This window comes from Idiotropiscis lumnitzeri, chromosome 1 (assembly GCF_059441095.1).
Source record: "Idiotropiscis lumnitzeri isolate Australia: NSW breed Sydney's pygmy pipehorse chromosome 1, RoL_Ilum_1.0, whole genome shotgun sequence".
In the NCBI taxonomy this organism is placed as follows: domain Eukaryota; kingdom Metazoa; phylum Chordata; class Actinopteri; order Syngnathiformes; family Syngnathidae; genus Idiotropiscis; species Idiotropiscis lumnitzeri.
Window position 1 is genome coordinate 36,590,498 of NC_142391.1, and position 27,566 is coordinate 36,618,063.

A 27,566-nucleotide genomic window follows, 5' to 3' on the forward strand; every position below is an offset into this window, starting at 1 on the left:
GCATCGCTAAGGAAAGGAGCGGAGGATTTAAGAGAAAAAAGGGGAAACAAAGAGGCACTATAGGATGAATCAGAATAAGCAAGGGAGCGGTTGTGGACAAAATACTATATTTAAACCACCAGAGGACACCAGCTGCATGGTGGCTCCCACCCTGAGGCTCAGCCACACTTAGCAGAGGCATCCCATTTCCTCATATATGTTCTGCGAAATGATGAGGTCCATAAAGCATGATGGCGCACAAGACATATTACATGTCTCGCTTGCCAGTTAAAGTGCAGGCCAGCCGCTCTGACACGTGCAGAGGCCGTGGCGGCGTGCTGAAGAGGCAGGTGGAGGAGCAGTGTGCTCGATGCTCTCCAGCAAGAGGAGATGAAGCAGAAAAAGAAGCTTTTTTTTTTTTTTTAGATATAAAGCACTTGACAAAAGATGCGCTGTGCCATGTTTAAAGGTCATCTCCGCCAAACCTCTCCATTTCACACCGCCTGTCATTCTGATTCAGCGTGTGAACAACATGGAGGCTTGTGAGCCCACTGGGTGAATGTGGTGTTCTTGTGCCTGAAGAGAAAGTCAAAGGGCCTTGAGTAATGGTCAATGGGCACTGGTATTTATTACATTGTATAATAACATATATATTATTATTATTATTATTATTTATTCATATAGGTCTTATATACAGACAATACATTAAGCTAAAGAAGAGGTCATCAGTGAAAAGTCAGTTTATTGTTGGTATTTTAAATTTTGTAAAAAAAAAAATTGATGCATAACTGATGTGAAAAAAATACTTTTTGTCTCTGGAGTCTATAAAATTACACGACCGAGTAAAACATTTTGTGAACTTCAAAAAATGTGTCGGTAAGCAAGCCATTCAAAATTCACACAATTCTGCCTGTGCCCACTCACCAGGTTTCTCCGCTGACGACTCGGAAGGTACATACGCTTAATTGTTGTCACTGTCCTCCATCAGCAACCAAAGGAGTAAAAAAGCTGTGTGCCCATGTCTTCATGTGCCCAATGAATACATGTGTAAGGGCAGATAAGGTTAATCATAACTCACTCTCAGACAAATGAATCAATTTATCGCTGAATTAATCTACACTTAGACAAATTGAAATAGTGAGGAGGATAGACAGCATGTATTCACAGTAATGCAGCGGACATGCCCACGACCCAGCGTGCCGTCAGTGCTCTTCCTTTACTGCGAGGAACTTCATTATGACTGGAAACAATTAGCGGGAGCAATGTATGTGATGGGCTCTCGTTTTGGAACAGCACAGCAGCAGAGTCAATAGCCGGGAAATGAACACTGGACTCTAATCGCTAATGAGAAAATGGTGGAGGTGCGGGAGGGCGTCTCTTGGGAGTGGGGATAAGACTGAAAAAAAAAAACATGCCGACACTGACACAGTGTGCTCCGTGATAAAGGTAGTGTAATGTTTCGATGACATAATAACTAAATCCCCCCTTTCATTACAGCACCGATACTAATCATAACCTGATTCACTCCTTATCAAGTACGTAATTACTCCTCATCTCATGGCCATCTCCCAGTGAATAAACGATACCTTCTTGGTAATTGACCCCAGTGTGGGCAAGGCTGTGACTGAATCCACAGCGGCAATTGGAGCAGTAATGGATTAAGCCGATAGCCATAACAGGGAGATGCTCTTCACACGGGGAATGAGCTGGCAAACACACACCAGGGAATGCACCTTAAAGCCAACTCAGCACATGTGTTGGAGGCTACACAAGGAGCCATGCCCATTCTTCTGTGTCTCTGTTTTAATGATAGCCTCAACCCCATTTCCCTCCTTCCCATCGAAACAGAAATCAATGTTTAGAAAACCCTCAGGTTTCCAAAAAAGCAATAGCAATTTCTGCCTGGACGGCAACATAGCAAGGAGGTGTTTTAAGCCTTGGCACTACAGGCTATGATTGGAAATTCAAAAAGCAGGCCCGGGAAATAGCCCCATGCTCTTTTGGGTGCCGCGGAGTTTTCTCTTACTCTTAAAAAGACAGAAACGGAAATGAAATTATGCATGTGTGATGTGTGTGGAAAATAAACCAGCTTGGCTGACTTCATTGCAGTCAAAAGGTGTCTTAGGGGATAAATACATTTACAACACGAGAAAAAGCTATGAGAAAAGTAGTCTCGCTTTGTTCATTTGCACAGCGCTTGGAGAAATGTTTCTCCTAGTCTCTTACACCTTTGCATCCTGTTTCTCTGGCAATACTGTTGTGAATTATTGATGTCCACCCCCCAGCACCAGCAGCACCACCCACAAGTCCCTTGCACAGCATCACCAAGCTACTACACTGAGTCTCCCAGGGACAGTCGCCGCGCGCGATCTCTGTGACAATGTCCAATAAAGCCAGGCGGGAGGTGGGGTGGGGGTGGTGTTGTGGGGGCGATGTACTCTGACATTTAAATCAATTCTTTTCTTACAACGCTATGATTTTTAATCCATCTTAGTTATCATCTGCACTGCAACGCCCTCAGCAACAAAGTGGTTTCCTGAAGAGAAGACAGACACAGCATCAGCTAAATCTAAATCCGTTCTGGTATTTTAGCCCAGATGGCTAATGCAGAGTGTTAGTAATGATACAGCTTATTGCGTTAACGCTCCTTGTGTTGAAATTCAAATAGTGAGATCTAGCTTCGAGTGTCAGTTATTTGTTATCGTTTTATCCCGAGATTTCTATCTGCAAACAGTGTGAGAAAAGACACAGATGTGAGTGAATTCCCAAGGTCTCCGAATGCATGTTTTCTCGCTCACTGCCTCGCAGAGATTGTGTGGCCCCTGTGCATGCGCTTGAGTATGTTCATTGAGGGTTATGCCACACCAAGTGAAAAAAGCAGTGTTTGCTTCTTTATATAGTGTGCAGCGATGAGTTTGAACCAGACTCACCATGCAACTTAAAGTTTGCCAAGTTTCTTAAGGGGAAACCTCCGCTTCTAGAATACAAAACGAAAAAAAAATCACTTAAAAAAATACACAACTAGATATCCAAAGTTCATTCAAAGTACATTATCAAGGAACCGAGTAAAATTACCCTAAAAAATTAAAAAATGAAAGTCCTAAAAAAATACATTAAATTTCACTGTCTGCATTCAGAGCATAAGAAATGTATTTACAAAGAATAAACGTGTAAACTATCTACAAACTGCACAAATTAATAAAGACCCGCACTTGACTACAATCAATCCCGTATCTCAGCCGCTTCTTCTCACAAGGGTTGCGGGAGCCTTTTCCAGCTGTCTTCAGGCAGTAGGCGGGGGACACCCTGAACTGGTCGCCAGCCAATCGCAGCGCACACATAGACGAACAACCATCCGCACTCACACTCATACCTAGGGACAATTTAGAGTGTTCAATTAACCTGGCATGCATCTTTTTGGAATTGGGAGCAAACCGAAGTATCCGGAGGAAACCGACGCAGGCAAGAACAATCAAACCCAGCACCTCTGCACTGTGAGGCCATCGTGCTAACCAGTCACCCACCGTGACGCTGCACGTGACTACATTTCACAAATATTATCATCGCTGGCTGCATGTGGATGTTTTCAGCACGTGAGATGAGAATGATTTCAATATCATATTCAGTTTGGATCATAACACTTGCCTTACACATTCGTGAGATTTACGCGGATGAGTAAATAGGATCTGGTGATAAGTCAAATCTAAATGCCGAAAGGTAAGGAAAGCTGCAAGACAATTCCATTGCAGTGAGCGGGTCAACTTGCTGATGATTAACAATGGTATGTAAACGCCCCAAAAAAAAAACCATGGCAAGTGCGAGGTATCTCACTCATATCTAATCAAAAAATAAACGTCCTTCCTGGGAGTTCCTGCCATGATGCTTCACTGTTTCTTTTTCAAGTCAGTTTTAACAAAAGATACACCCAAAGGCCACGATACACCCAACATGTAAACACTCACCATTGAGCAATGAGGAGTCCATCCTCTTCGACTGTAATCATATATTATTCATGCGTTTCCCCTTTATGATGCTATTCATTGTGGCAACGAGCAAAACACGGCTGGCACGTACACTGAAATAAATCAAGTCTGCTCTTTAATATTTTAAGAGAACAAGACAAATCATCTCGCATAGTGTGAAAACCAATACGCAACATTTAGCAGCTTGTTTGAAAAAGGAAAAAAAATAAACGTGTTTTTTTTTGGACGCTTATATATTCTGACAAGTTTGAGATCAGCATATATGGGACCCAAATCCAAGGTGGGCCTAGCGGACTGTAACAGGCACCAAGGCAACAAGGCACTTTGAACAAATTACTTAAGTAAATGTCCTACACTAAATATTGATCACTCATACAAAGCATGAACTTATTGAGTAGTATAACGATGAACAATGGAATGAGCTTGAGAATATTCAATACAGCATTAAAGGGCGCTTGTAGTTTTGAGGTAACATTTTCAGTCACAGCCAAAATGACGAATCCCAAACTAAATGTACATCCAGGAGGAAGAACCCGTAAAAGTGAGACAAAGAGAGGGAGGGTAAGATAAAGGAAGAACAGCAACGCACTAAAATGTCTGCAGCGCATTAATTGTTCATGAGCGCGAGCATACAGGCAAACAAAGCTGTGATGAATGGTCTCATTTGTGCAATGAAAAAGGCCCCACCCGCCAGCGCTCCATCTTATGCTAACACAACCTCCATCGGCTATGTTAACAGGTGACCCACCCTGAGCAGACCGCCATAAAAAGAGCGGATGGATCGTCCACAAGCACTGATTACATGGCAATCAATGGGGGGACTTTTTCTCGTTGACCCTTCCGACTTGGATGTTTTCATACAAGCTTATAAACAAGAACTCACGCTCAAACAGACGAGAGCAGTGCGCAATGTTAAATAATAAACCATGGAAAATGAAGCTTGTTTCTTAGTAGTAGATCATCAACAAGGACACACAAGAGAAATTAGACTAGTTTTATTAATATGTATATTTTTAGTTTTATTCATTTATAAATTTGTGAGATTAAAACTGAGTCTTTGCTAGAATTGTGGATATGTTCAATTGTAATTGATCACGTTACATTAAGCAGTCACACCAAATGTTAGGAAACAAGTGCTTACTCGCATGCTCTCGTCTACAAGCTGTTGTCCACCTCCCACTTTTTTTTTCTCCTGCCTTTTTTTTTTTTTGTAAAAGGGATGCTGTCAACAGGGGTGAAATTGGCACCTGTGTTTTGAATAATGCATGACTATTTTAAATGCTGTTTGTTTGTTGTTGCTGTGTTTTAATATGTATATATTTTTTTGGAGTCCACCAAGGTATCTGGAAGGAAAATGCCACAAAAGCTATAGATAGCTCCTAATTAGTTCAACCTCTATATGCATAGCCTACATAAACAACCATGCATGTGTATGCACATACACACCAGGAAGGTATAGAACGCTGAATGTATCCGAAGGAGTGACTAAAATCTATGGTGCAAGAAATGTCACATCGCTAATAAGCAGCTCCACCATAGTGAAAAATGGACAGTGTATTGAGAATAGACGTCCACAAATACACAGAAGGTTCCAATAATATGGCTTATTACACATTACTGCTACACCAAAATTAATCCAACCTTGTTATTATCAAGAGAATTGCCCCTGTTGTCAAAAGTAGACATTTCACTGGAATAACATATTTTCTTTGCCACTGGACTGAATTATTTACTCAGCATTACGGCAGCTTGATATGCGTTATCAATAAATCTGATGAGTAAATTGCACCAGCAAAGTGCATGCAGGAGCACAAAGGCAGAGTGACGATCTGGATAACATGTCATCTTGCAGAGTGGGAGTCAAATACACTTACTCAGCAAGCAATCTGATAAACATTGACTTTCTTGTCGGGATATACAGTACTGGAGTGAAACGTTAATAATGAACTAGATCATGTATCATTATCCGTTTGAGTTCAAAATAGGAAAGAGTCAAGTCACAAAGTTATGTCTCTTGGAATAATGGGATAATATTTCAAATTAAATAGATTTTTCTTCAGTATGCTTTCAATCTTACCCCTTCACATGCCTCTTAAAATGATTTTTTAAAAAGAAGAAGCAGGAAATGTTAGTCAGTGAGTGACAGGAACACAGCGTTGATCCCAATCCAGTTTTCTCCTCGGCCCCCTTGAGGATGTGTGGAATATGAGCCTTCGTCTTAAAGACTCGCTAACAGTCACTTTGCACACTGAAAGCATCCGTCCTCATCTGTGCCCTTTATCACCAACTGTGACCCGTCCCCTCAACTCCAAAGTGAGACTCTTCATTCGGACGACACATCTAATATAACCTGTCTGATATGTGAGAATGAAAACCTTCATATCTTCCTGCTTGAGAAAAGACCTGGGCTCGTGTATTAAAAGAAACCATTCTGCCGCATCTTAGCCAATCGAAATGCACCTACAAAAATTTGGAAAATATTTAGTTTCAACAGAGCAAGTATTTATGCATCCTATTCTCATTTCAAAGGAAATACAAAAACTGTCGATGATTGCACAAAATGAAAATAGCCACAAACATACTATGTTGAATGCAAGATAAAGCAGTCAATGCCACGGGAAGAACACTGGGGAAAAAAACACTTTTGGTCAAGCAAGCTCAAATTAAAACTACATTATGCACAGTTACCACATTTCACTTCATCCACAAATATTGTATTATGGCTTAAATATACTTACCGCGCATACACAACAATCTGGCAACTCCACTTGTGAGGCATAAATTCCACATAAAACACTTTTGCCTTCTTTAGCTCGATAATTTTAGATTGAAGCCATGATGAAGTGTCTGCAAATTATTATTAAGCGCTAAAGTATGTTTTTATTTTCCCTATGTGCATTTACTGTTGCTAATATTATATGGGTGGTGTGGATGTGTTAAAGCAGCACTTTTGGGTTGTGCAAGCTCAACTAACCCAGTGGTGTTTGTCACTTGCTCGGTTTAGGTGTCTCTCAAAGGGTCAAAAAAACAACAACACAAAAAGTACAATTGTGGCACATGCCTGAGGGTAGGACATCATCATCTTAATCATTTGCAATGACAAAAAAAGGATAGTGTGTGAACCTTTTGATTTGTTGGCTATTTTATTTATCATTAATGTAATGCATAAGTGTGCATGCTGATCTGTTTGTCCATGTTAAAAATAAGTTCAACGATTGCGAGTGTGTTTGAAGGCAGCGAATGTAGCATTTATCTCAGTGTTAATCATGGTTCGTTCAAGGTCGCAAATGTGCGCCAGATCTTCGCCTGTATTTACTTTCCTTGTTGCAAAAGAATTTTGAACATCTTGTAAATTTTTCTTGCGGCAAGAAAAAAAAATAATAAATCACTAAACCTGTTGGCCATCCGGAGCTACACAACAGGATCTTCTTCTATATCGCGATTGGCTGAAAATTATCATAGAAGAGACCTCTTTGCAGTCTGCAAACAATGCTATCGCCTAGACTCAACTGAAAAAGAGTTTACGCTGAGTTAGCAAGTGGTTAGCATTCGTGCATGTAGGATATAAATATAAGTGCTGAAATACTGACTTTAAATTGAAAGAATTTTAACCACAACTAAGTCCAGCCCATATCATTTTATAATGCCATAATGAGATGATTGACTGACAAATAAAGAAATGACAGAATAATGTGGAATTTCATGCCTTCCAGAAAAAAAAAATGTTGGCCACATTTTCAAGTAAAGAGGAGTAATACTTTCCAATAAAAGGAAACACACATTTGGAGCCCTAACCTTTTGTATGTTGGTACTTTTTAAAGCTCTTTGTGTAGGACGCAAAACCCTTGAAAAATTTACAAAGGATGCAAAAATGCATGACTAACTTTAGTGGGAGCCGTTTATTACAGCTCCCGCTGATCATTTTGTTGCAGCAGGACTTATCGTTGACGAGATGCAATGAGGGAACAATGTCACAACAATATCCAGATGCACACAGTCAGGAATTCTCATTTTTGCTTTGTAGCAAGGGTACATGAAAAGAAGTTGTCCATGATGTAACTAGTCAGCGTGGTTATCAGGAGGCAGTTTGCGAGTCAAATTTGGTGGACACAAAGCGAAAACATTAGTCCATTGAGAGCTGGCACTTTATAAATTAAACCTAAACCAGTGACCAGCCAGGAGAGTAGCCTGCCTCATCCGCAAAGTCCGCTGAGAGGAACGCTGGCAAGATCTGGGATGTTATCGGGACCCTACCTTCACCTTGTAAAACTTAATCCAGTGAAGTGAAAATAATCCGTTACTTCGCTATTGTTATCACAGGCAAACCCAATATGTTGTGGTGTGCCGAAGGATCTATTTAGGTGGGAAAAAAATCACATCAGCCATCCTAGTGTCAAACAGTTACTGTGAAAAAAACGAGGAGGCCATTTTGAAGTAATATTTTTCTAACATTCTGTTCCAATGACAAAAAATAAATACTACTATGAAGACAACGATGACAACTACACTTCTATATTTGGCCCTGAATTCTGAATTGTATAATTTGCACTCGTAAAAAAAACAACAGTCACAAATACCGAGCAGGTCATTGTATTTTGGGGAGCCTGTAAATTTTACTGTTGTGTGACATTAAGTGTAGGGTTATCACTGGGGTGGTTCTTTCAAGCGTTCTGCATTTGTACCATTGATGTTTGACTTTACAACTTAACACAATTCTTGCACCTTTTTGGCTGAGAAAAGGTATCATTAGTTCCTTTAGGGAACAATAATTACTGCTTAGCGTAGATTGCCTTAAAGGACAGACATTGACTCTCATTGTATTACTTTATCCATGTGTGTGTGTGGGGGTGCGTGTGTGTGTGTGTGAAGCAGCCGAGCAGTGCTGTTGTGGTTATTGCAGCCGTTCCAGCAGTGAGGTTATTTTGACCTCTACAGACTGTCCTCTATCCTGTGCCATTTTTTTTTAAACAACCTTATTTATTCAGTCAAACGGGTCACACAAAAAGATTTTTCAATTCCCTGGAGAGTTCCGCACAGTCCCATAAGCATCTTCTTTAATCATGCCTTGGCATACTGCTAAGTGTGCCAAGGACTAAGTGAGGATTTACTTGCCTTTTCTTAGCAGCGGACCAGCAACAAGGTGCATGCTTTTAGTTTTTCAGAGTCATTTAAAAACATAACATATAGGTAAGGTATAGTCCCATATGGCATGAAGGAATGGGCTGTGCCGTAAGTGTTGCCCTGGGGAACGTGCACGGCCCTGCAGCGGATGTGAATGTGCAATTACATGAAGTATAGACAGAGATGAAATTGAAATGAGACTGCATCATAAATAAACAGACCAATGCTTAGGGTAAATGTGTAATTTATTCGTTTTATTGCTCGATGAAAAGTGCGGAAGTAATTAGGAAGATTCTGATCCTCGATACATATTTCATTATGATGCACAGAGCCCTGTGTATCTGTAAACAGTTTGCCTAGCCGGAGATATAAACTATGATAATATGCGATAAACACTTTTACATCTCACTGTGCTCACTGGATATTAACTGTGCAATCAAAACATGCTAGCTCAAGGCGTGGGACTCCGAAAACTGAATATATGCACTTTATGACGTCCAATTGTTGCTTTGACTGTAAATCTGTCTTCAACACGCGCTTCTATTTCGATTGGACTCCTTTGGATGACATCATCATGATGACACATTGATCGCTTCCTTTAGCGTGTGCCTCAAAATACTATGATCACAAAAAGATGTGACAAACTTCGCTCACCAGCAAATACGTTTATCTTCAAAATAATTGCCCCTATATGTTATCGGCAATATGGGGTGAAAAAAAGTCAAAAACGGATTTGTTTGAACTATCGCAACTACAAATGTGACCCTGACAAGTAAGAGGTCACTTCCGAGCTTTGTTGACAAACTTCCGAACTACTTTCCTGTTTCTCAACACATTGTTAGATTCCAATTTCCCAGCGTTCTAGCTCCAATGAGGGTCACGGCCTGAATTTGACATTTGCTAGTTCACACATGCAAAATGACACAACAGGAAACTCACTCACGTTGGAATAAAAACCTGTATTATTACTTAAAAACAGAATATTTCCCAGATATTCTGGCATCCAGTAAAGGTAAGTCACATGAAAACGCCTCAATTCCAAATGTGATTTTTTTGTTTTCACCCATTGTCATTTGTTGTGACAAATGACAAATGGATTTGAGCGATCATTTGATGAGCGGAGTGGCACAGCTGCTGTTACAATAAAGGTTATTGATTAGAAACAAAGTGCTTCCAACTGCTATCCTCCCGTGAGCTAGAAGCCAAATTTGGTGTGAGTGCCTGTGTGAGCTCTTTCTCTTTTAAAACCTTGTTAAGGTGTCTCGCCCCAGTTTTGACTGGCCTCTGCAGCTCTGTAAGTCCACGTGATGTCTGCTCCAATTATATTGTGGCGGCATCGAGTAACTGCAAAAAATCCAGCATGGAAATTCTTCTTCCTTGAGTCTATTCTCTCCACCTTTCACACATTTTGACGACACAGCTATCTTGTAGACACTACTGAAAAACTCTAATCAAAGATAAACACTAACTCCAGCCAGGATGCAATCCCCCTCCCTACGCTTAATTGCAAGCATTCATTCTTGCGGCCCCCTGGAGATGGGTGTCAAGTATTACCACCCTTAAATTATCTGGAATTAATGTCATCCTGTGCAACACGTGAGACAACTTAAAAAAACATAACAATTGTGCTTCTCTGTGGAACCCGAGAAAATATACAGCTGACATGGAAGAGAAACATCACGCTCAGTTGAACACATTTCCGGGTATGGCAAGTCATATCAATACAGTATATACAGTGCATTGTTTTATAACAATGCAATTTCATAAGTACTGATGTAGTCTTTATTTTGCCAAAATGCACAAGTGCAGTCCATAAATGGCGTTATGAGGCCAGCAGCATCTCAAATCCACACATTCTTCTTTATTTTATTTTCCCATTCCAAGTCTATCATTTCCACCTCAGCTATTCACTGTCTCGTCGTTTTTTTCTTAACTGAGCTTCTGCGATGTCTTTTACCACTAGAAAATATTTAGCACAGAACAATTAGCATACAAATTGTTTTCAACCACCCAAGTGAAAGAAAAAAGTGACTGCCAGGAAAAATGGTGACTTGGCAATTGATAACAATCATCTCCTGCATGACATCTGCACACATAAAACAACCCAAAACACCAGTAAGGCATTTAGTGAATGGTGCCAAACGAACAAACAAACTTCAGTTGCTTTCCAACTGTGTTTGTTTCCAAAATAATTCATTAGACACTCAAACTGAGAGCTATATAAGGAGTCTTCTAAATTGCAAGAATGCAGTATAATTCTTTTGCCGCGTATACTCTTGACGGATCTGGTCGGGAATGTGCCTCAAGTTGTCATGCATCGATCGATGTGTCCAAACACAAGTGAAGCACTTAGTTGTTAATGCAGCACTCTCCAGAATGCTGCCACAGGCGCATCTCAGCCTTGCTGAACGGGCGCACCCGCTTGCGGCAACTCGGCAACTGGAGAGCGACCCGAGAGCCGGAGGAGTCGGCTCCCGAACGCAGGCCCTCTGACTTCATTTGTTCTTCTTTTGGTAGCCTGCAGAATGCTTGCCCGTAATTTTGCTCCCTCTCTAGCATTGTCAAAGTTTGGTGGTTCCTCATTTTATACCCTTCCCCCCCAAAAAAAATCTTGTTTTTGGCGCAGGGCATTGTGGGATGCAGGATGCCAGGATCCGAAGCTCTATCGTTTTTTTTTTTTTTTTAATGTTTTTGCACTTTATTAATTTTCACAAACTTTTATGAGCAAGAATTGTAAGCGCAAGAACATGTGCTAATTTGCCTCACAAACTGCAATGCGAAACCACTTAATTCGAGCCTTGAAACATACGATTTGCTGTTCAAATACATCTGACTATGCAAGTATTTAAAAGCTTCACACAGACGCACTGTGTGTTTCTCAATTCTTTATGTGCAATATCGTTAACCGTCTGTTACATGTTGGCTCCTCCCACCAGAGACTTCATTATGGAGTCGACAAGCGCAGTTGAGCAACGCCAAAACAAAAATGATAAGAGAAATGAGGTGTAAAGGTATTTAAAAAGTATGATGGACTGAGCTACTACTGTATTCTGCAATTGGAATTCAAAATAGCACAGAGTCACCGAAACTCCTCTTGTTTTGGACAATTACCAATTTCTCACGCTTGAATATATATATATATATATATATATATATATATATATATATATATATATAAAATCGTTGAGTGTCATAGTCGCAATTGTAATTGAATTTCGATTAATTGCACTGCCCTACTATATACTTCCATCAGAACGACATTTAAGTTGCGTTTAATCGAAAGTGGGTTCCCTACAAAACACGATCTTAGTATTTTTTTAAACTATTTTTTCAGTATACTTCGATGCTTGAGTAAGATACGTGACAAACATGGGGTCCTTTTTATTGGCAACACGTGTATAGATTGATCAATGTAGATTGATACATTATTTCACGCTAGTTGCACACACTATTTCTTTAGTGTATTGAGTCAGCAGGCTTTGAAAGACGCACAGTTCAGCTGCAGGCATTATGTATTTTGCAAAGCGAACACTGATCATTTGTGGGTGTTTTCTGTAACACGACTGCCATTGTTCACCATTCAGAGTAATTTTCTCCGGACAATTGAGCATTTATTTTGAAAATGAATATCGTTGAAAGAAAGTAGTGATGGTGTTCAAGTGAAAATATAATCCATTTAAAAATATTTTTCTTTACTCATGTGCTTACTGCCCGGTGCCGAGCTACCAAGTGCGTCACCATGAAACAACCGAGTAGACTACAACATTCAACAATCACTTGTGGACAACGGGCTGAGTGAACTTTTATCTTTGTTTATTCAGAGCACGCTGCAGGAAGGTTTGATTTAAAACAGGGGTGCCCAAGTCCAGTCCTCAAGAGCCCCTTTCCAGCCTGTTTCAGATGTCTACCTGTTTCTAATTCCAATACACCTGATTCAAATGATCAGGCACATTCTCAGTCTTCCCAGAGCTTGCTGATGAGCTGGTCATTTGAATCAGATGTGTTGGATGAGGGAGACATCTAAATCAGGCTGGTTTGGGCACCCCTGATTTTAAACATATATCATTTTTCAAGTTGATTTTTGGGCTCTCATGTCACACCCCTGGAGCAGACTTTCTGAGAACTACCCGATTAAAAGTGAAATCATAATTAAATCTTTTTGCCAATTAAAAGAGTCCAAAATATGTCTTTGAAGGTAATGATTGAAAAACAAAAGAATACATGTTTAATTTGTGAATATTCGCTCCACAAGGATGACACATTGACAGGAACTTGAGAAGCATTCTTTGTTTTCAGCAAATGTAATGTCTCATTGCAGACATCTACCGTTGCTATTCTTGTACAATTCCTGTGTGAAATGGACACATTTGAACAATGTATCAACCTAAAAACAAGTCATGTGCTCAATGAAACACTCCAGTACACTTTAATATAACCTGGAAACAAAACTATTTGGACATGAAGCTTCATTATTCATTGCGCACAATTTGACTATTAAATTGCTTTCCACGAGTTGCAAAGATTTGTGGCTATCACAGAAACAAGCTAATATAATATTGTGCACATTGGATATTTGTTCCACTTTCCCACCAAAACATCCAATATTTATTAGGAAATCATTTATCATTAATCTTATACGACACGCTTGTTAATTCAGTAATTACACAAACATTGTGGCCAGGCCGCACACACTTGAGAGATAAAATTAGGTCATGCTTAAACCAAAGCCTGATTACAATCCACGTTCTTGTTCTGGTTCCACATGAGCAACGCTGACAAATAAGACGCATTTTTCTTCATGTATCAATTGATTGCCTCTGACTGAAACAATGATGGATTTTAGCAGCATAGTAAATAAATGTGTGCTATTAATGTGCACTGGCATTTTACATTGATGTATTTTGCCTTGTAGCCCCCCCCCCACACACACACACACACATTTCTTGATGAGTAGTAAATAATGTTATTAATATGTGCATAAAGAGCGCCTTTTATAGTCACAATGCTGCTTTTTGTACCACTGACACCAGGCACCACCGATCTAAAAAAATGGACTTGAAAAAATAGGGACTGATAAGAAGTAGGTTATGTCGCACGGGTGACATGATGCAATATTTTTTAGGAGAACTTTCCATTCCCTCGGCTCCATCACATTTCTAGCCACTGAAATAGCACGCAAGTGTGTCAAAAACAAACGAATGAGACCGGGAGATGTTGCAAGTGAGTTTCAATCGAAAGTTCTTTCCAGTGACCCCAATCAGGAAGCGGAAAAGCCACTCAATACGTTACCTTTGTGAGAAACCAGGGCATATGACTCATTTGAGGGAGGGCGCTTACGTCATGGATAGGTGCCGTTTGAAACACACCACAAAGAACGACGCAATGAAACATCTGTGGTTCAACGTAGTCAGTGTTTCCCTGGCTTCCGCACAAAGAAACATGAGTGTGTGCGAGTCATCAAAAGTCCAGAGGTGAACAGTTCTAAAATCTCTTCGATTCATTGCCAAGCGTATTCTAATGGGTTGCCTTGCAGTTTGCTCTCTGCTCAACATTATTTCTCGAACGGGAGTTCTTCCTCCCTGCCATCTGTGCTAATTCTGAAAGCATCCAGGTCTTGAGCCTGACTATTGCAAAGCCCCCCCCCCCCCCCCACCCCCGGTGGGAGGGGCCAAGAGAATATGAGGCAGCCAAATGAACCGAGCATCTGTGCAACTTCAGGGGTTGGACGCTAAGAGCAGGGTGCAATTGTTTAGCTCATTTCCTCAGGCTTTAGAGGGCTGATTTCACTCGCAGGAGCGGGCTGTTATGCTACGAGAATTGCAATGAGATCTGATTCTCTCAGCCCTTTGACATTCCTTGCCACAGAATAGCGAGCTAAAAGCTATCAAGCTGATGCTCATTTGATGTATCCACTGGGGGGGAGGGAGAAGCATTCCAAGGTTGCAGACATTCTTTAACACAATTGAGAGCCCCTTGCGTGAAGTGATTACAAAATATTTGGAATTTCTTTTGGGATTAAGAGACCTCTGCATTTAAGTGTTGCAATTATTCATCCGCAAATTGACATGCCCCTAAAGAAAGATTTCAAAAACGAATAATTTGATGAAAGGTACAGTAGAGTTACATTACTTGAATACATCCAACAAATGCTGGTCGTACAAATGATATAATTGACTCATAAAAAGGACCCTGACGATGTTTTTCGTAAAACAATTGGAAATACAAGTGTACAGTGCACCAAACGTATTGTAATCAGGTGCATAACTCGTTATAGAAGGCCATTGTTGAAGAAAATTGTATCAAAACGGGTCTAAAATAAACACAACAAAATGACTGCTCCAATCTCATTTTTTAAACATGGGCAAAGTAAAGTGCAGCACTTTTGTATTCATCATGGGCAACCCCTGCAACAACGGTTGCTTGGTAAAGCATCTCCAGAGTACATTATGAGGATCAAAACACATTAATCCCAGATATACACAAAAAGACACTTTTAGATAAGCCCTCGAGGACAAGCAGCAGCCGTATACGTACCTCATTTTTATTACACAATTAATTCTAGAGCACTTGGTCAACCCTGTTGTTTTGAAATCTTTTCCTCTACCCTTTTTCCACTAAACTGAACGATCGGCTGTGTTGTTTCTAAATACTTGTATGCTGTATAAATATAGTATATTGGATTTATCAACCCCCCTCGTTTCCCAAACACCGTCCCCACAGCTGATCCCACGTACAATGTTCTTCACTCGGGCTCGTTTCAGTTTTCGTATGATATTGCCTCCTAATACAACACAGCCACACAGAGCATGTGTGCCTGTCAGTTTGTGTTTGTTCATGCCATTATTTGAGCGCAGAATGTGAAACTTGAAATAAATAAATAACAGTAGTTTTTCTTTGATGTTTTCATGCTGACATTCACTACATTTGGATCCATCATAGATCTTTGTAATGATACATGTGCAAGCTGACAAGCAGGTATTTGTGGGCCTGAAAGGTTAACATCAGTATGACATCAGCCGTTACGTGACGTCCGCCCCCCCACCCCGAGCTCCGAGTCATGCACATCCCCAGCACAGTCTAGATACGCATAGCTTTGAGGGGAAAGGTCAGTGAGCACATGTGCAATGAAGAGCATCACGTCATCCAACTGTGCGAGTCTTTTCTTTGTCAACATTGTTTCATCTACAAATCACACAGGTTACAAAAAAGAAAAACTAAGAAGAAACTTGGCGTATTTTTATTTTTGGTGGGAGTATTCCTGTTCTTTCATGTGAAGGAATTCCATTTTGTGAGAGGCTACAATTTGGTGGAGTGCCTGGGTGGCAGAAAGGAAAAACCACTTGGCTCCCAACACAGAGAAATCTCGTTCTAAGTGGAATGTGGACTCGTAGGACTCGCTCAACTAAAGTGAAGAAAACGAGGGGAAAGAAATGTCTAATGAAATGTAATTCTGGTTATAAATTCAATATTACAGGCATCTTGTGCATGTTGTGCCCAAGCTACAGAACCTTACACAGTGACAATGTATCAGACATGGCGCAAAGGCAATTTGGGTAAATGTCAACTAGATAAGGAAATTGTAGCATGTCTGATAATAGATTGAAATGAAGTGCAAATTGCATCTATCCGGTTCATGTAAATGCTATTATTGCATTGTATTGTCTGTATGCATTTCAGACACAAGGCTTGGAGCTGACTTTTTATTCTGAATAAATCCTAACTTCTAAAGGTCTCACGGAATGTAAAATAAGGGCCGCCTTATTAAATATGACAAGTCAGGATTAGTTTCTTCTCGTTTGTGTTTTAACTGAAACAGCTGTGTCAGGGAAGTGTGTTCAAATCAAAACAACAGACTTGTGTGTGGTCACTTTCCCTTCAACCGTACATGTTGAATGTTGGCATTTCCAAAAGGAAAAAAGATGGCGTTTAACTGCTCCCGCTCATTTCACCATTTTCCAGACAAATAATTTCAGGTTTGTGCCTGCTAGCGCCAACCTTCTGTCCGTCCCGCTCACTCCGGCCTGTAATTAAATGCCATTCATTTAATTTGTTCATTAGTTCAAACCTCGGATGAGTGGAAGCAAAATGGAACCCTCTCATTAGTGGTTCATGACTCGAATCTCTCGGTGGTGAGCTACAGCGGAAAACAGCATTGCAGTAGAGGAGAATCTGAAGCCAAGACTTTGGAATGACCCAACAGCAGGGGATGCATATTGTCTTCATTAGGAAATGTTTGGACAAATGATGATATTTCAAAGATTTTAATCCAGCTCAGGATGCAAACGGTGCTCGCTGCCTTAAAGAGATGAAGACATTTTTTAAGGATTAATTGAAAATGTGATAATATGCTATATTCATTCAACTGTAAAAATGATCTGATTTTGCTTTTCCACAGCCTCTGCAAAATCCAAAGTATTTTTGTGGAGCATAATAACAGAAAAACAAGGATTTCTCTGGTCTTCTGGATCCCAAAGCTAAATTATTCTTAAAGTATTTGACACACAAAAAAAGGAATGGAGAAGCTATAATAAGATTCCAATGATTACTTTGCCCATGTTTATTTAAAAAAAAAAAAGATGCAGAAAACTCTCTATTTTTGTGAGCTGGCTCCGCCCACTAGCCAGCATTGTAAAAAAATGTAAATAAAATTCCCTCTCGTAAAAAAACAAGAATGTGAACTTGATCCTTAATAGATGAACATTTTAAATGTTCAACAATTTAACGTAATAAAATTAACTATCAAACTGCAGGATTTCCTGCTCCACATGAAAACGTAAGAGTCACTCTGCACCCGCTCCAGGTCTCAAACTTTTAGCTCATGTGGAACTCCGCAGGTGAGGCAAGCTCAAAATATTTGGAGCAGGAACGCACATATCTACCTCAAAGGTTTCCAATAAATCAATAAATCAATGTTTTTGCAACTTACAAATTAGCACATTCTTTGGTCATTCTAAGCATTATTGCCTGAATTACTCTTATCTCAGCTTATGGAAAATGTGAATATGGAAATGCTTCTGCTCATGTGATCTAATTCTTAGCGGGGGGTTCAGTAGCTGCAAAAGCCGACAGAAAAATCACTAAATATAGAGACTAAATCACAAGTGGCAACATTCACTGCTTTTGTAAACAAGTTCCACTCTGTTTGCAGCCACGTTGTTAGCACATTTAAGACACCCCAGCGGGGACATGCTTTGAACAACGGAAGCCATGAAGAAAAAAAAAAAATCATCCTAACAAATAAACCTAAGGTGAGCACCTATCTTTGCCACCCAGAATGGTCTTTTAGTTATTTCCGCATTAAAACCAGACATGTCGACCCACCAATAGCAATAACGTTAGATTGTCTTGCTCTCAAAAATCCAGACTCAGCCCTGAGAAACTGCCGCCTAACACTTCTTACAGGGGAAATATTTCTGGGAATTTGACTTTTTAAATGCATGTACAAGAGTAATTGGTTCTCTGAAGGGCCAGCATACCCATCAAGTGTGAAATTAAACATCCAAGTGAACAATTCAATTGTAGCCAGTGTTGGGGTCACGCATTACAAAAGTAACTCAGTAATAGATTACAATGAGAAAGCAACAAAGTAATATAAGAAGTTTTCCTTCATATTTTTGTAGCATTATTACAGTCATTGAGTCTCGTAACGCATATCAAATTCAGGAGCACAACATTCATTTCATCACATAATTTAAACAAGAGGGCAGTTTAATACCACACTTAGAAGCAAAGCTGTTTTCTAAACCAATTACCACATTCACAATTTTTGAATCACTGGAAACGTTAAGCAGCAAATTTGAATGGATTGCCCATTCCGCTTCTTATCCAAGCGTTTGGATTGCTTTTTTCAATACAATACACAATTCACTCAAAGGTTATAGATTTTCATTGATGAGAAATTATTGTTTGAGACACCAATCACTGACATGGCTTCATAAAATAAAATGCAAAAAAAATTGTATAATAATTATTATTATTATTATTATTATTGTTATTATTATTCAAAAAGTAAAAAGCAGCGAATATTTTGCAAAGAATTAAGCATCATTGTGCTTTTTGGATATGCTTTTAATTAATTTTGAGCTATCAATTGCAGTATGTAAAACAATTCTGATTGGCTGTTAGCAGTGGCCAATGATGTCACGCTATGGAAACTCCAATCTGACAAACTATACTATGCAAGCGTGATACACCCGTTTATTTATTTCATGCTTTGTTCAATTCAACTTGAACCTTTGTCTCCATGATGTACTAAAAAGAATTACAATTGAGCTTTGAATTATTTAGATTTTTCTTTTTATGAAAAAGAACAAAACTTTAGTCAGGTCAGTTTTGACTTCACCAATTCATATTTTTGCATTTATCGCAAATGCCCTATCTGCATAAACGCCACTTTACTTTCTCTAGTGTTTCTCTCGGCTTTTGCAGCACTTTTCTCCATTAACTCTTTGTGCACTGCACTGTCGGATGAACAGTTTTCAAAATAGCTCCAAATCAGACTTGTCTTTCGCTCCACAGGTACTTACGTGTGTGCAGAAGGCGGAAGTAAAGTGTCGTTTGTAAGCAGAAAAAAAGAAAAAGAAATAGAGATAAAAAAATAAAATACATTTATTGTAAATATTTATATTTTACCTTAGAGATGGATACGTAAAATCGAGGAGTCAGGATCGAAATATCGATATTTTGGTATCAACTCACCCATCCCTGGCCACCACCATATTCACATTAATGACATCTGTACCAGCTGTTAGTCCTGTCCATGGTGGGAAGGATGAGGACTGAATTACTTTGCATCACAAAAGGTCGCCATTACAAAATCACTGAGTTTCAGCAAGAAAAAAAAAAAAAAAATTCGAGGTGTTCATAATGGCCAACACCAAGCTGTTTCAGCTCACTATGAGACAGGATCAAAATTGTAGTTCACGCATTCATTTCAAATGATGTTCTGCTGCTAAATACTCTTTTGTGTATGTGGCAAAAAAATGTCAGTAACAGACAAAAACTGCTCTAATGCAGCAAAAAGTAAAAGATTAGCCTCTTTTGCAACTTTCTGGACATTAACAGCAAAAACCAGAGTCATCACCCAGCATTTGTGTAAAAGGAGTTTTAAAGTCTCATCAGCATTTCAGCATCCTCACACAATTGCTGGATATTCTGCAGCTGTAATTACATCCCCGCTCTGCATGCCACGCACCATGACCTTTTTCGTATACTCATTGTCTCAGTCAAACCAGGGCCTCTTGCTCAAAAATGGGCTTTTTTTTTTTTTGCTTGGAAAAAAAAAGCTAGACATACAGTAAATGGCATCATCTGGGAAATTTGCAGGACTTCAACTATCACTCTGAGTAGACGCTTCTGACAAGGAGAAAGAATACCCTCGATAGGAACCATCATAGGCTATAATCAGAAGATATGCAAATGCTGGCCTCTCAGTGCTGCAGTGCCACTCGTCTTTTTGGCTCGAAGGGAACTCTCTTGTCAGCTCTCAGGCTGGAGCACAGGAGTGATAGCAGAAAGCCTTGTTTATTTAACATGCCAGTGAAACAGCAGCGGTGAGGAGGAGAGGAGGAGGAGGGACCAGATGGAGAAGCCGAACAGGCAAGGCATCAATCGAGAGAAAGTTATTGTCCTCCCAGTCACTCGCCTGAAAAAAATGCTCAAGGTGTGATGGGCCAACAAAGAATCCCAAAACACCCCCTGAGTACAAAGCACAACAAAAGAGTACAACGCATCTGTCAAAAAGTAATGGCTAAAGTTTGATACAAACAATACGTTTTTCACTTCAAACTCGTCTGGAAGTCAGGATTCAGTCTCGACGAGTTTGCGATTTAAAGACCAACTTGTCAGTGATTAGAAGTTACGCTGCATTCCCAAAGACGTCCACTTTGGTTCAACTTAAACTATCGACAGCCTTATTCTGTTGAATGTGACACATGCGATAAAACAAGAGTTTAGAGCAGTCACAGAGAGATTACGCAACACAATAACACTATTAAAAATTAATCGATTAATTGATCACATATTTTCCACTTGGGATGCCAAAATGTTGTGCAACTACCAAAATTCAGGCAAAGGTTTTCTATTTTCCCTCCCTTATAATCAAAGTGAGCAAAGGCCCGATTCGCAGAATTTCTAAAATATCATTGCAAGTGATTATCCTGTAGTGTGGTGTACTATTTGTTTTTTTTTCACTTAGGAAGTGACCTAAAGCAAAAAGTAAAATTGATGTTCAAAAGATGGTTTGGTATAAGACCCATGTGGACAAGCAGTTGCACGTATGAACGTGCCATTGCCAACCACTAGCCTGGTATGCATTTTACATTTGACCCTTCTCATTCATCAGCGCGTCAAATTGACAATCTCAAAAGAAAAATGGTTTGTGCAAACGTACTCAAAAAGTGTGTTTCCTCAGGCCAAGCCGCACCCCGCAAGTTTGGGGGAAACCAGTCTAGGAACCGTAATCTACTTGGTGGGGGTAATAAATTGAACATGCAAAAAGAAACAGACATAAATGGATTTTCTCCTCCCACATGTGACTCAGTAAGACAAAATGCAAACAGACATGCCCCTCTTCTGTGAAATGACACACCATTTTGCTCTCATTTAAGCATTTTATATTCAAAAACCAGGGTGAGGTACAAAAGGCCTAAAGCTGTCTTGGGCCATTAAACTGCACATTCTCTTTCTTCTTTCAAAATGTGTTTGTTGGCACTCACAGCCGTGCGAGCTGACACGTTGGATGGGGCGGGTGGAGTGTGTGTGTGTGTGTGTGTGTGTGTGTTGGGGGGGGGGGGGTTCCTTCACGCCTCTCAGCCTTCTTTGGGAGGGTGGGCTGCTCACTGGTGCCTGGGGCAGCAGAACCATGGCTGTCAACACTTGACAGGCCAATCCAGAAGCCCAGTCATAGGAAGGTATGATTGATGATATTATGTACTTATACAAGATCTGAATGCCACCACACTTTAATCCTTGTTTCTACATCCAACAAGCCTCACAATCAGATGAATGGTATTGCTCCGACGATGAGGGATGGATGAACATCAAACCGACACTATGAAGCCTTTCTCCACACCCACAACAATACATTTATTTATTTTTGGGTATAGTACATACATACACACTATTCTGCACTGGACTGAAATAACATTTTATTCAAATCTTGAAAATTATTCCACATTAAAGAAAATGTTCAACCAATGTGCTTTGGGAAGAGTCCATTACAATCATTTATGTCCTCTTGTTGAAAAGAGTGTGTGATTTACTTTTTGCTTGGAAAAAAAAAGTTCTAAAATCAAATTGCTTTGAATGCCAATTACTTCTGCACACATCAAAACGTTGAACAACAAACGTCCTATTTGGTAACACTGCCCCCTAGTGGTGTTTCAAGGAAAATTAACCAAAAAGCCTCATTTTTGAAAAGCCGCATGAATAAATCTGTTCGCCTTGCGGGCAAAATGAAAACATAATGGCGAGGCCAAGCATTGACAGTGAGGCCGCAACAGCAAACTTACCCGAGAGATTTAAACAAATCCAATAAGAGGAGGATAACACTGTCGAGATTAAGGCAAACCTTCCCCAGTCACACCACAAAGACTGCTTTGTACTTGGACAGCATACAAAGAACCACAAAGAGCATGATTGTGGAAGCGATTCAATTTTACTTCAATGTGACAGGACTGAATAGATCGTGAAATATCACCCAAGTGAAAAAGGTGTCCTTCCAGCAAACTGACAACAGGAGCGAAGATGTTACACACTCATATATGTCAGTGAATGATGATGCACGTCCCCCCCAAAATCATTGGGCCAAATACAAAGTGACAGTTTTGCTGCAGTACCATTAGAAGAAAACCTACCTGAGCAGCTGAAGATACGTGACCGGACCTCAGACCAAAAAAGAGACAAGATGCATCACCGTGGTGACAAATTAGCGTCAATATCACTCCACCACGTTCTCATCAATCTCTGCGTGGAAAGACAAAAGCCTCTCTCCACGCTAACTCATGTAATCGATGAAATCGCGCTCACTGTGAGGAATTGGGCTGGGACTGATGTGAAATCTATCACAGGTTAGAAGTGCACATGGTTCGGACAAGATCAGAGTGAAGAACTCCAAAAAGTTTGTAGGCTACTGATGACTAGCAGGACAGTCACGGAGTAGTAAAGCTTTTGAATGTAGTCGTTTAGTCTTCTTTGCAATATTTAAAATGATTTTTGACACGCTGCGTTACGTTTTAGCTGATTTTGTGCTTTCGGAGGTCATTCACTACAATACTTCTCACTGTGTGGGCTCGACCGCAGATGGGAAGCCAAAATGTTGAATAGCTGTGGTAATTCTTTGGACAATTTGCTGGACAGGAGGAATGCCAATGTGGTGACAGTTTCATCCGTGAACTTGTAACAAACGTTACTGACAGAAACATTTGAAACATGACAAGCAAAGACACAAAAACTAGGAAAAAACTACAAATTACTCAGGGTAAAACACGCAACGTTTATGAATAGTATATCTTTGATGCCCTTCGCAAATCATTTTAGTCGTATTCTTCATCTGATGATGATTTTGATCATAATCCATTGTGTAATGTTGCGTAATGTAATAAATTTACACTAAAAATAATACCGCTTATGTAGTTGCACTTTCTCCGAACACAATGGAAAAAGTTCAGCCAAAACAGTCAAGGGCAACTTTTGACGTATTCTTTTTATGCAGAATAACACAAACACTCAACTGCACAACCTAACACTTAGATTTTAATCGAGAGATATAATTATATTTACTCAACTTTTTTTGAGTGATCATAACATAAACTAGAATTTGAAAAAGAAGATTCAGACTATACCTTTGACATTACTTTGATTCTTTTCTTGAACGAATTCAGAATTAAAAAAAATCCATGTCATCTTACTAAATACTTATGGAGTGAACTCACGCTATATCAGTCACCCCCAAAAAGTGGAGCATTGTAGATTTTGAGAATCATTGGATTCGATTATTATATTACTGATATTCTCTGGCTACAGCCCAACAGTAATCACAGATAGAAAGTCTTCTCCATAAAATGTTAATGCGCTAGTGCAGTGCATCAATACCGAGCCACTCTTACCTTAGGCCATTTAGGGTTGAGCTCACGAGCTTTTTCTGCATCGTCCAGAGCTGCCTGGTGTTGGCCCAGTTTGAGGAGCGCGGCCGACCGCTTACTGTACAGGATACAGTTTTGTTGGTCAGCTTGCAAGGCTTCGCCATACAACTCAATGGCCGCCTCAAAGTCCCCCCGCTGGCACGCCTCATTGCTGAGTTGCACTTTCTCCATGAACCCGGCTTTGCTGAGACCGCACGTGGTCCCGTTGTCTACTGAGGCACGGCGCGCAGGTCGGCCCGCTGTCCGAGAGCCGGAGGTTGAAACCTTTGGGGATGGAATGAGAAGACGAACGTCAGGCGATTTACCGAAGGTGTCTGATAGCGCTCAAAGGCAATCGAGGCAATCTGTATGCATGTGTGGCGGCAACATGATTTACACATCCCCCTCACAGTTCTGAGGCCGGAGGTTCGGCCTTCCTTTGCATGTTCTCCCTATGTCGTCTATGTGCCACTGTAACATTTTTTTTTATTCTAGGGCAGAGTCAACGCATTCCATCATGTTTCCATCCATCCGTCCAATTTCTGTAATGCTGATCCTTATTCGGGGTCAAAGATGAGTTTGAAGCTGACAGTCGATCGCAAGGCACACACTGTACTGACAAAAATACATTCACAGTCATATCCACACCTTCGAAGACACCGTTAGAGTTTTCATTTAACCTGCATGTTAACAGTTGGAATGTCCAGCTTTTATTATTGAATTCTCCAAGAATAATTTAGTTTTGTCTCCATAAGATTACCAAAACAGAAACACCTCCCTTTTGATACAGTGCACATCCAAACCACTGCAAACTACTGTACATTCACAATAACAAGCACATTGTTAAATTAATAACTACCCTGCATGAAAAATGAACATCTTTATAAAAGCTGCATTTTTGTTCAAGCATTTGTATTGGTTCTCATTAGCTTGTGAATGCAACTGCTCAGTGCGATTTAGTCGATGCACTTTCAGTTCATAGTCAATGTCAGTGTGCAAAAGTGCCATAAAAAAACAAAAACACTGACACGAGCCAAATGGCTTGGCCTAATGCGACTGTATGAAGGTTAAACGACTGCAGCATTAACTTGGCTCGCACGAATATGATAAAGTGACAAATGAGTTAAGTGAGACAAGCCCAACTAAATAACCCACATATTTGATCATGGAAGGATTGTTTTTCTCTTGGTCTCATATTTAAAACAAAATGAATATTTTTGTATAACACATCAGATTTGTTGGGTTCAACCTTGGAGAGTCTGACAAAAAAAAAAAAAAAAACGAACAAGCTGCTGCTTCCATTCTTATGAAGTTGCCATAATAACCGTCCGGAAGACAAACGTGACAAATGGGTCTAAAAAAGGAATCCGTTTATCTATTAAGAAAAGATGTCTCACTATGTACAGCAATACTGACTTGAAAGTCATCTCTAGTTGCATGTTATTGGGCCGGCCTCCCCTTCCACCTCCTTCTCACCACACCTCCTCCTCAAACTGAATTCTGGGATATGGGCAGGCTCGGTAATTACTTCCAGAGGCCGACAGAATAGAACACAAGCAGGCACACAAGCTTTGAGTGGTGAGGAAATGTAAAGCAATAATGAAGTGGCACTTTTCATGAAATTTTTGGCCATTCTTTTCATTTATATGGCCCAAAAAAAAGCTCCCCCACTATGATGTTTTGTCCTTATCATTTAATATACTGTATAAACCACACCTGAAAACACAATGAAATCTAGTACTGAAGTAAAATAAATACATTAAAAATGTAAAAAAAAAAGAAAATGACATTTATTTAAAAAGAAACTCGAAAATTATTCGGCGTTACATTTCATTTTGAAATCGCTGCAGCAGAAATGCCATCTTATCTGTTAGTAATATAAACAATAACATCCACGCCACAGCTGACATTTCTGGCATTCGGCCATTTAAAGGCTTGCTCAAAGATAAGAATAATAATTAAGAAAAATGAAAAAATAATTAACAAAAACACAGCCACACATCAATTTAAGAATCCTGCCAGCTGAGTTTACTGATTAAGGAGAACGAACAAATCAAAGTCATGATGAAAGTGTAGTATTTTGGTGAGTTGGCACGCAGATTCCTTCATAATAAGAATGCTCGAGGGGCTCAAACATATTCTAGCAGTGTCGACGCTCCACAAGCACATATTGGATTGGATTACAATCACAAATATGGAAAGTTTTAAATGTGACAAATCAAGACTAGTGCAGCTCCTTTGCATTTTGCAATAAAGCAAAACAATTGGTGTTTGGATCAAATTCGTACTCTTCCTCGTGTTATCCAAACGCACATTTAGTTATTGTGTGACCACACGAGCGAGACCACACACGCGCGCACGCACGTACGCACCATGCACGACTGGAAAATCAATAAATAGGTTTTGACGGAGGTTTGTGCACAAATGGTCATTTCCGGTGCTGGCCGCGAGATTAGAAAAAAAGTTTTGTACGGACAATGACGTGAACACAACAAAGACGAGAGCCAAGTTCTTGTGTGCGTCCATTCAAGTTGTTTTCATCTATTTTACCTTTTCTTTCAAAGTCGCTTGTTTCTCCATCCTGGCTTCGGTTCTTTGCTCTCAACCCATCACACTGCTCCTCGGCTTTTATTATTTTTAAAATCGACTTTTCGTGCAATAAGAAGAAGTTCTGAAAACCAGCAACGTCCACTTCCCAGTCGATAGTCGGTAAAGTCCACAAAAATAGACGCGTGAGTGGCTTTCAGCATAAAGTTTTCTCAGGGAATGTGCGCCATGTTGTCAAATGTTTTCCTTTTTTTCCTCTTCCTGCTGTTGCCATAGAGGACGACTTCAGAACGCTGTGAGGTGGCAACCTCAGTCACGACTTTAAGAGCTCACAGCCGCCGCTTTAGTAGGTGTTTGGTAAAGAGACATTTTTTAAATTACATTTAATTATTCATTTTATACGCAAACAGAGGCGCTACTGCGTCCTGCAGGGGCGAGGGGCCATTGCCCACCTGCTTTTCTTTTCTTTTTATTTGATTTTTTAAGTGCCAGTTATTTGTTGTTAAGGATTTCACCACTTTGCACAATGACCGCGTGTAACGTTCAATTTAATAAAAAAAAAAAAAAAGATGCTGGGAAAAAAATCAGGAGCTTGCAAAGCTGTGGCATGTGTTTTCCAGCTCTAACCTCCTGACTTTGGAACTCCTCCTTTTGGTGCTTTGTCTCACACTTAACACTTTATCTGCCCAAAGGGCATATTTTAACAATATACTGATGCAATTACTGTACAGTCAAATACTAAGAGACTCTTGGCATCCAAATTTAGGAAGTGGGGCGTGCAAAATTATCCTCCAGCGTGAGAACTAAGATGGTG

The 27,566-nt window shown here is 40.0% G+C and overlaps 1 protein-coding gene across 2 annotated transcripts in view; it reads right to left on the bottom strand.

The window, feature by feature from the left end:
• The window catches only part of LOC148344484 (tetratricopeptide repeat protein 28-like), a 183,603-nt gene extending 156,506 nt beyond the window's left edge, over window positions 1–27,097 (bottom strand). For both annotated transcript variants that reach the window (XM_088298645.1, XM_088298637.1), the window contains exons 1-2: window positions 26,756–27,097; window positions 24,191–24,490 (exon numbers count right to left, since the gene is read on the bottom strand). In XM_088298645.1, coding sequence (XP_088154771.1) covers window positions 24,191–24,490; window positions 26,756–26,785 — 330 coding nt within the window. In that variant the 5' untranslated portion in view covers window positions 26,786–27,097. The remainder of the gene's footprint in view (window positions 1–24,190; window positions 24,491–26,755) is intronic.
• Between the last annotated feature and the right edge of the window lie 469 nt (window positions 27,098–27,566).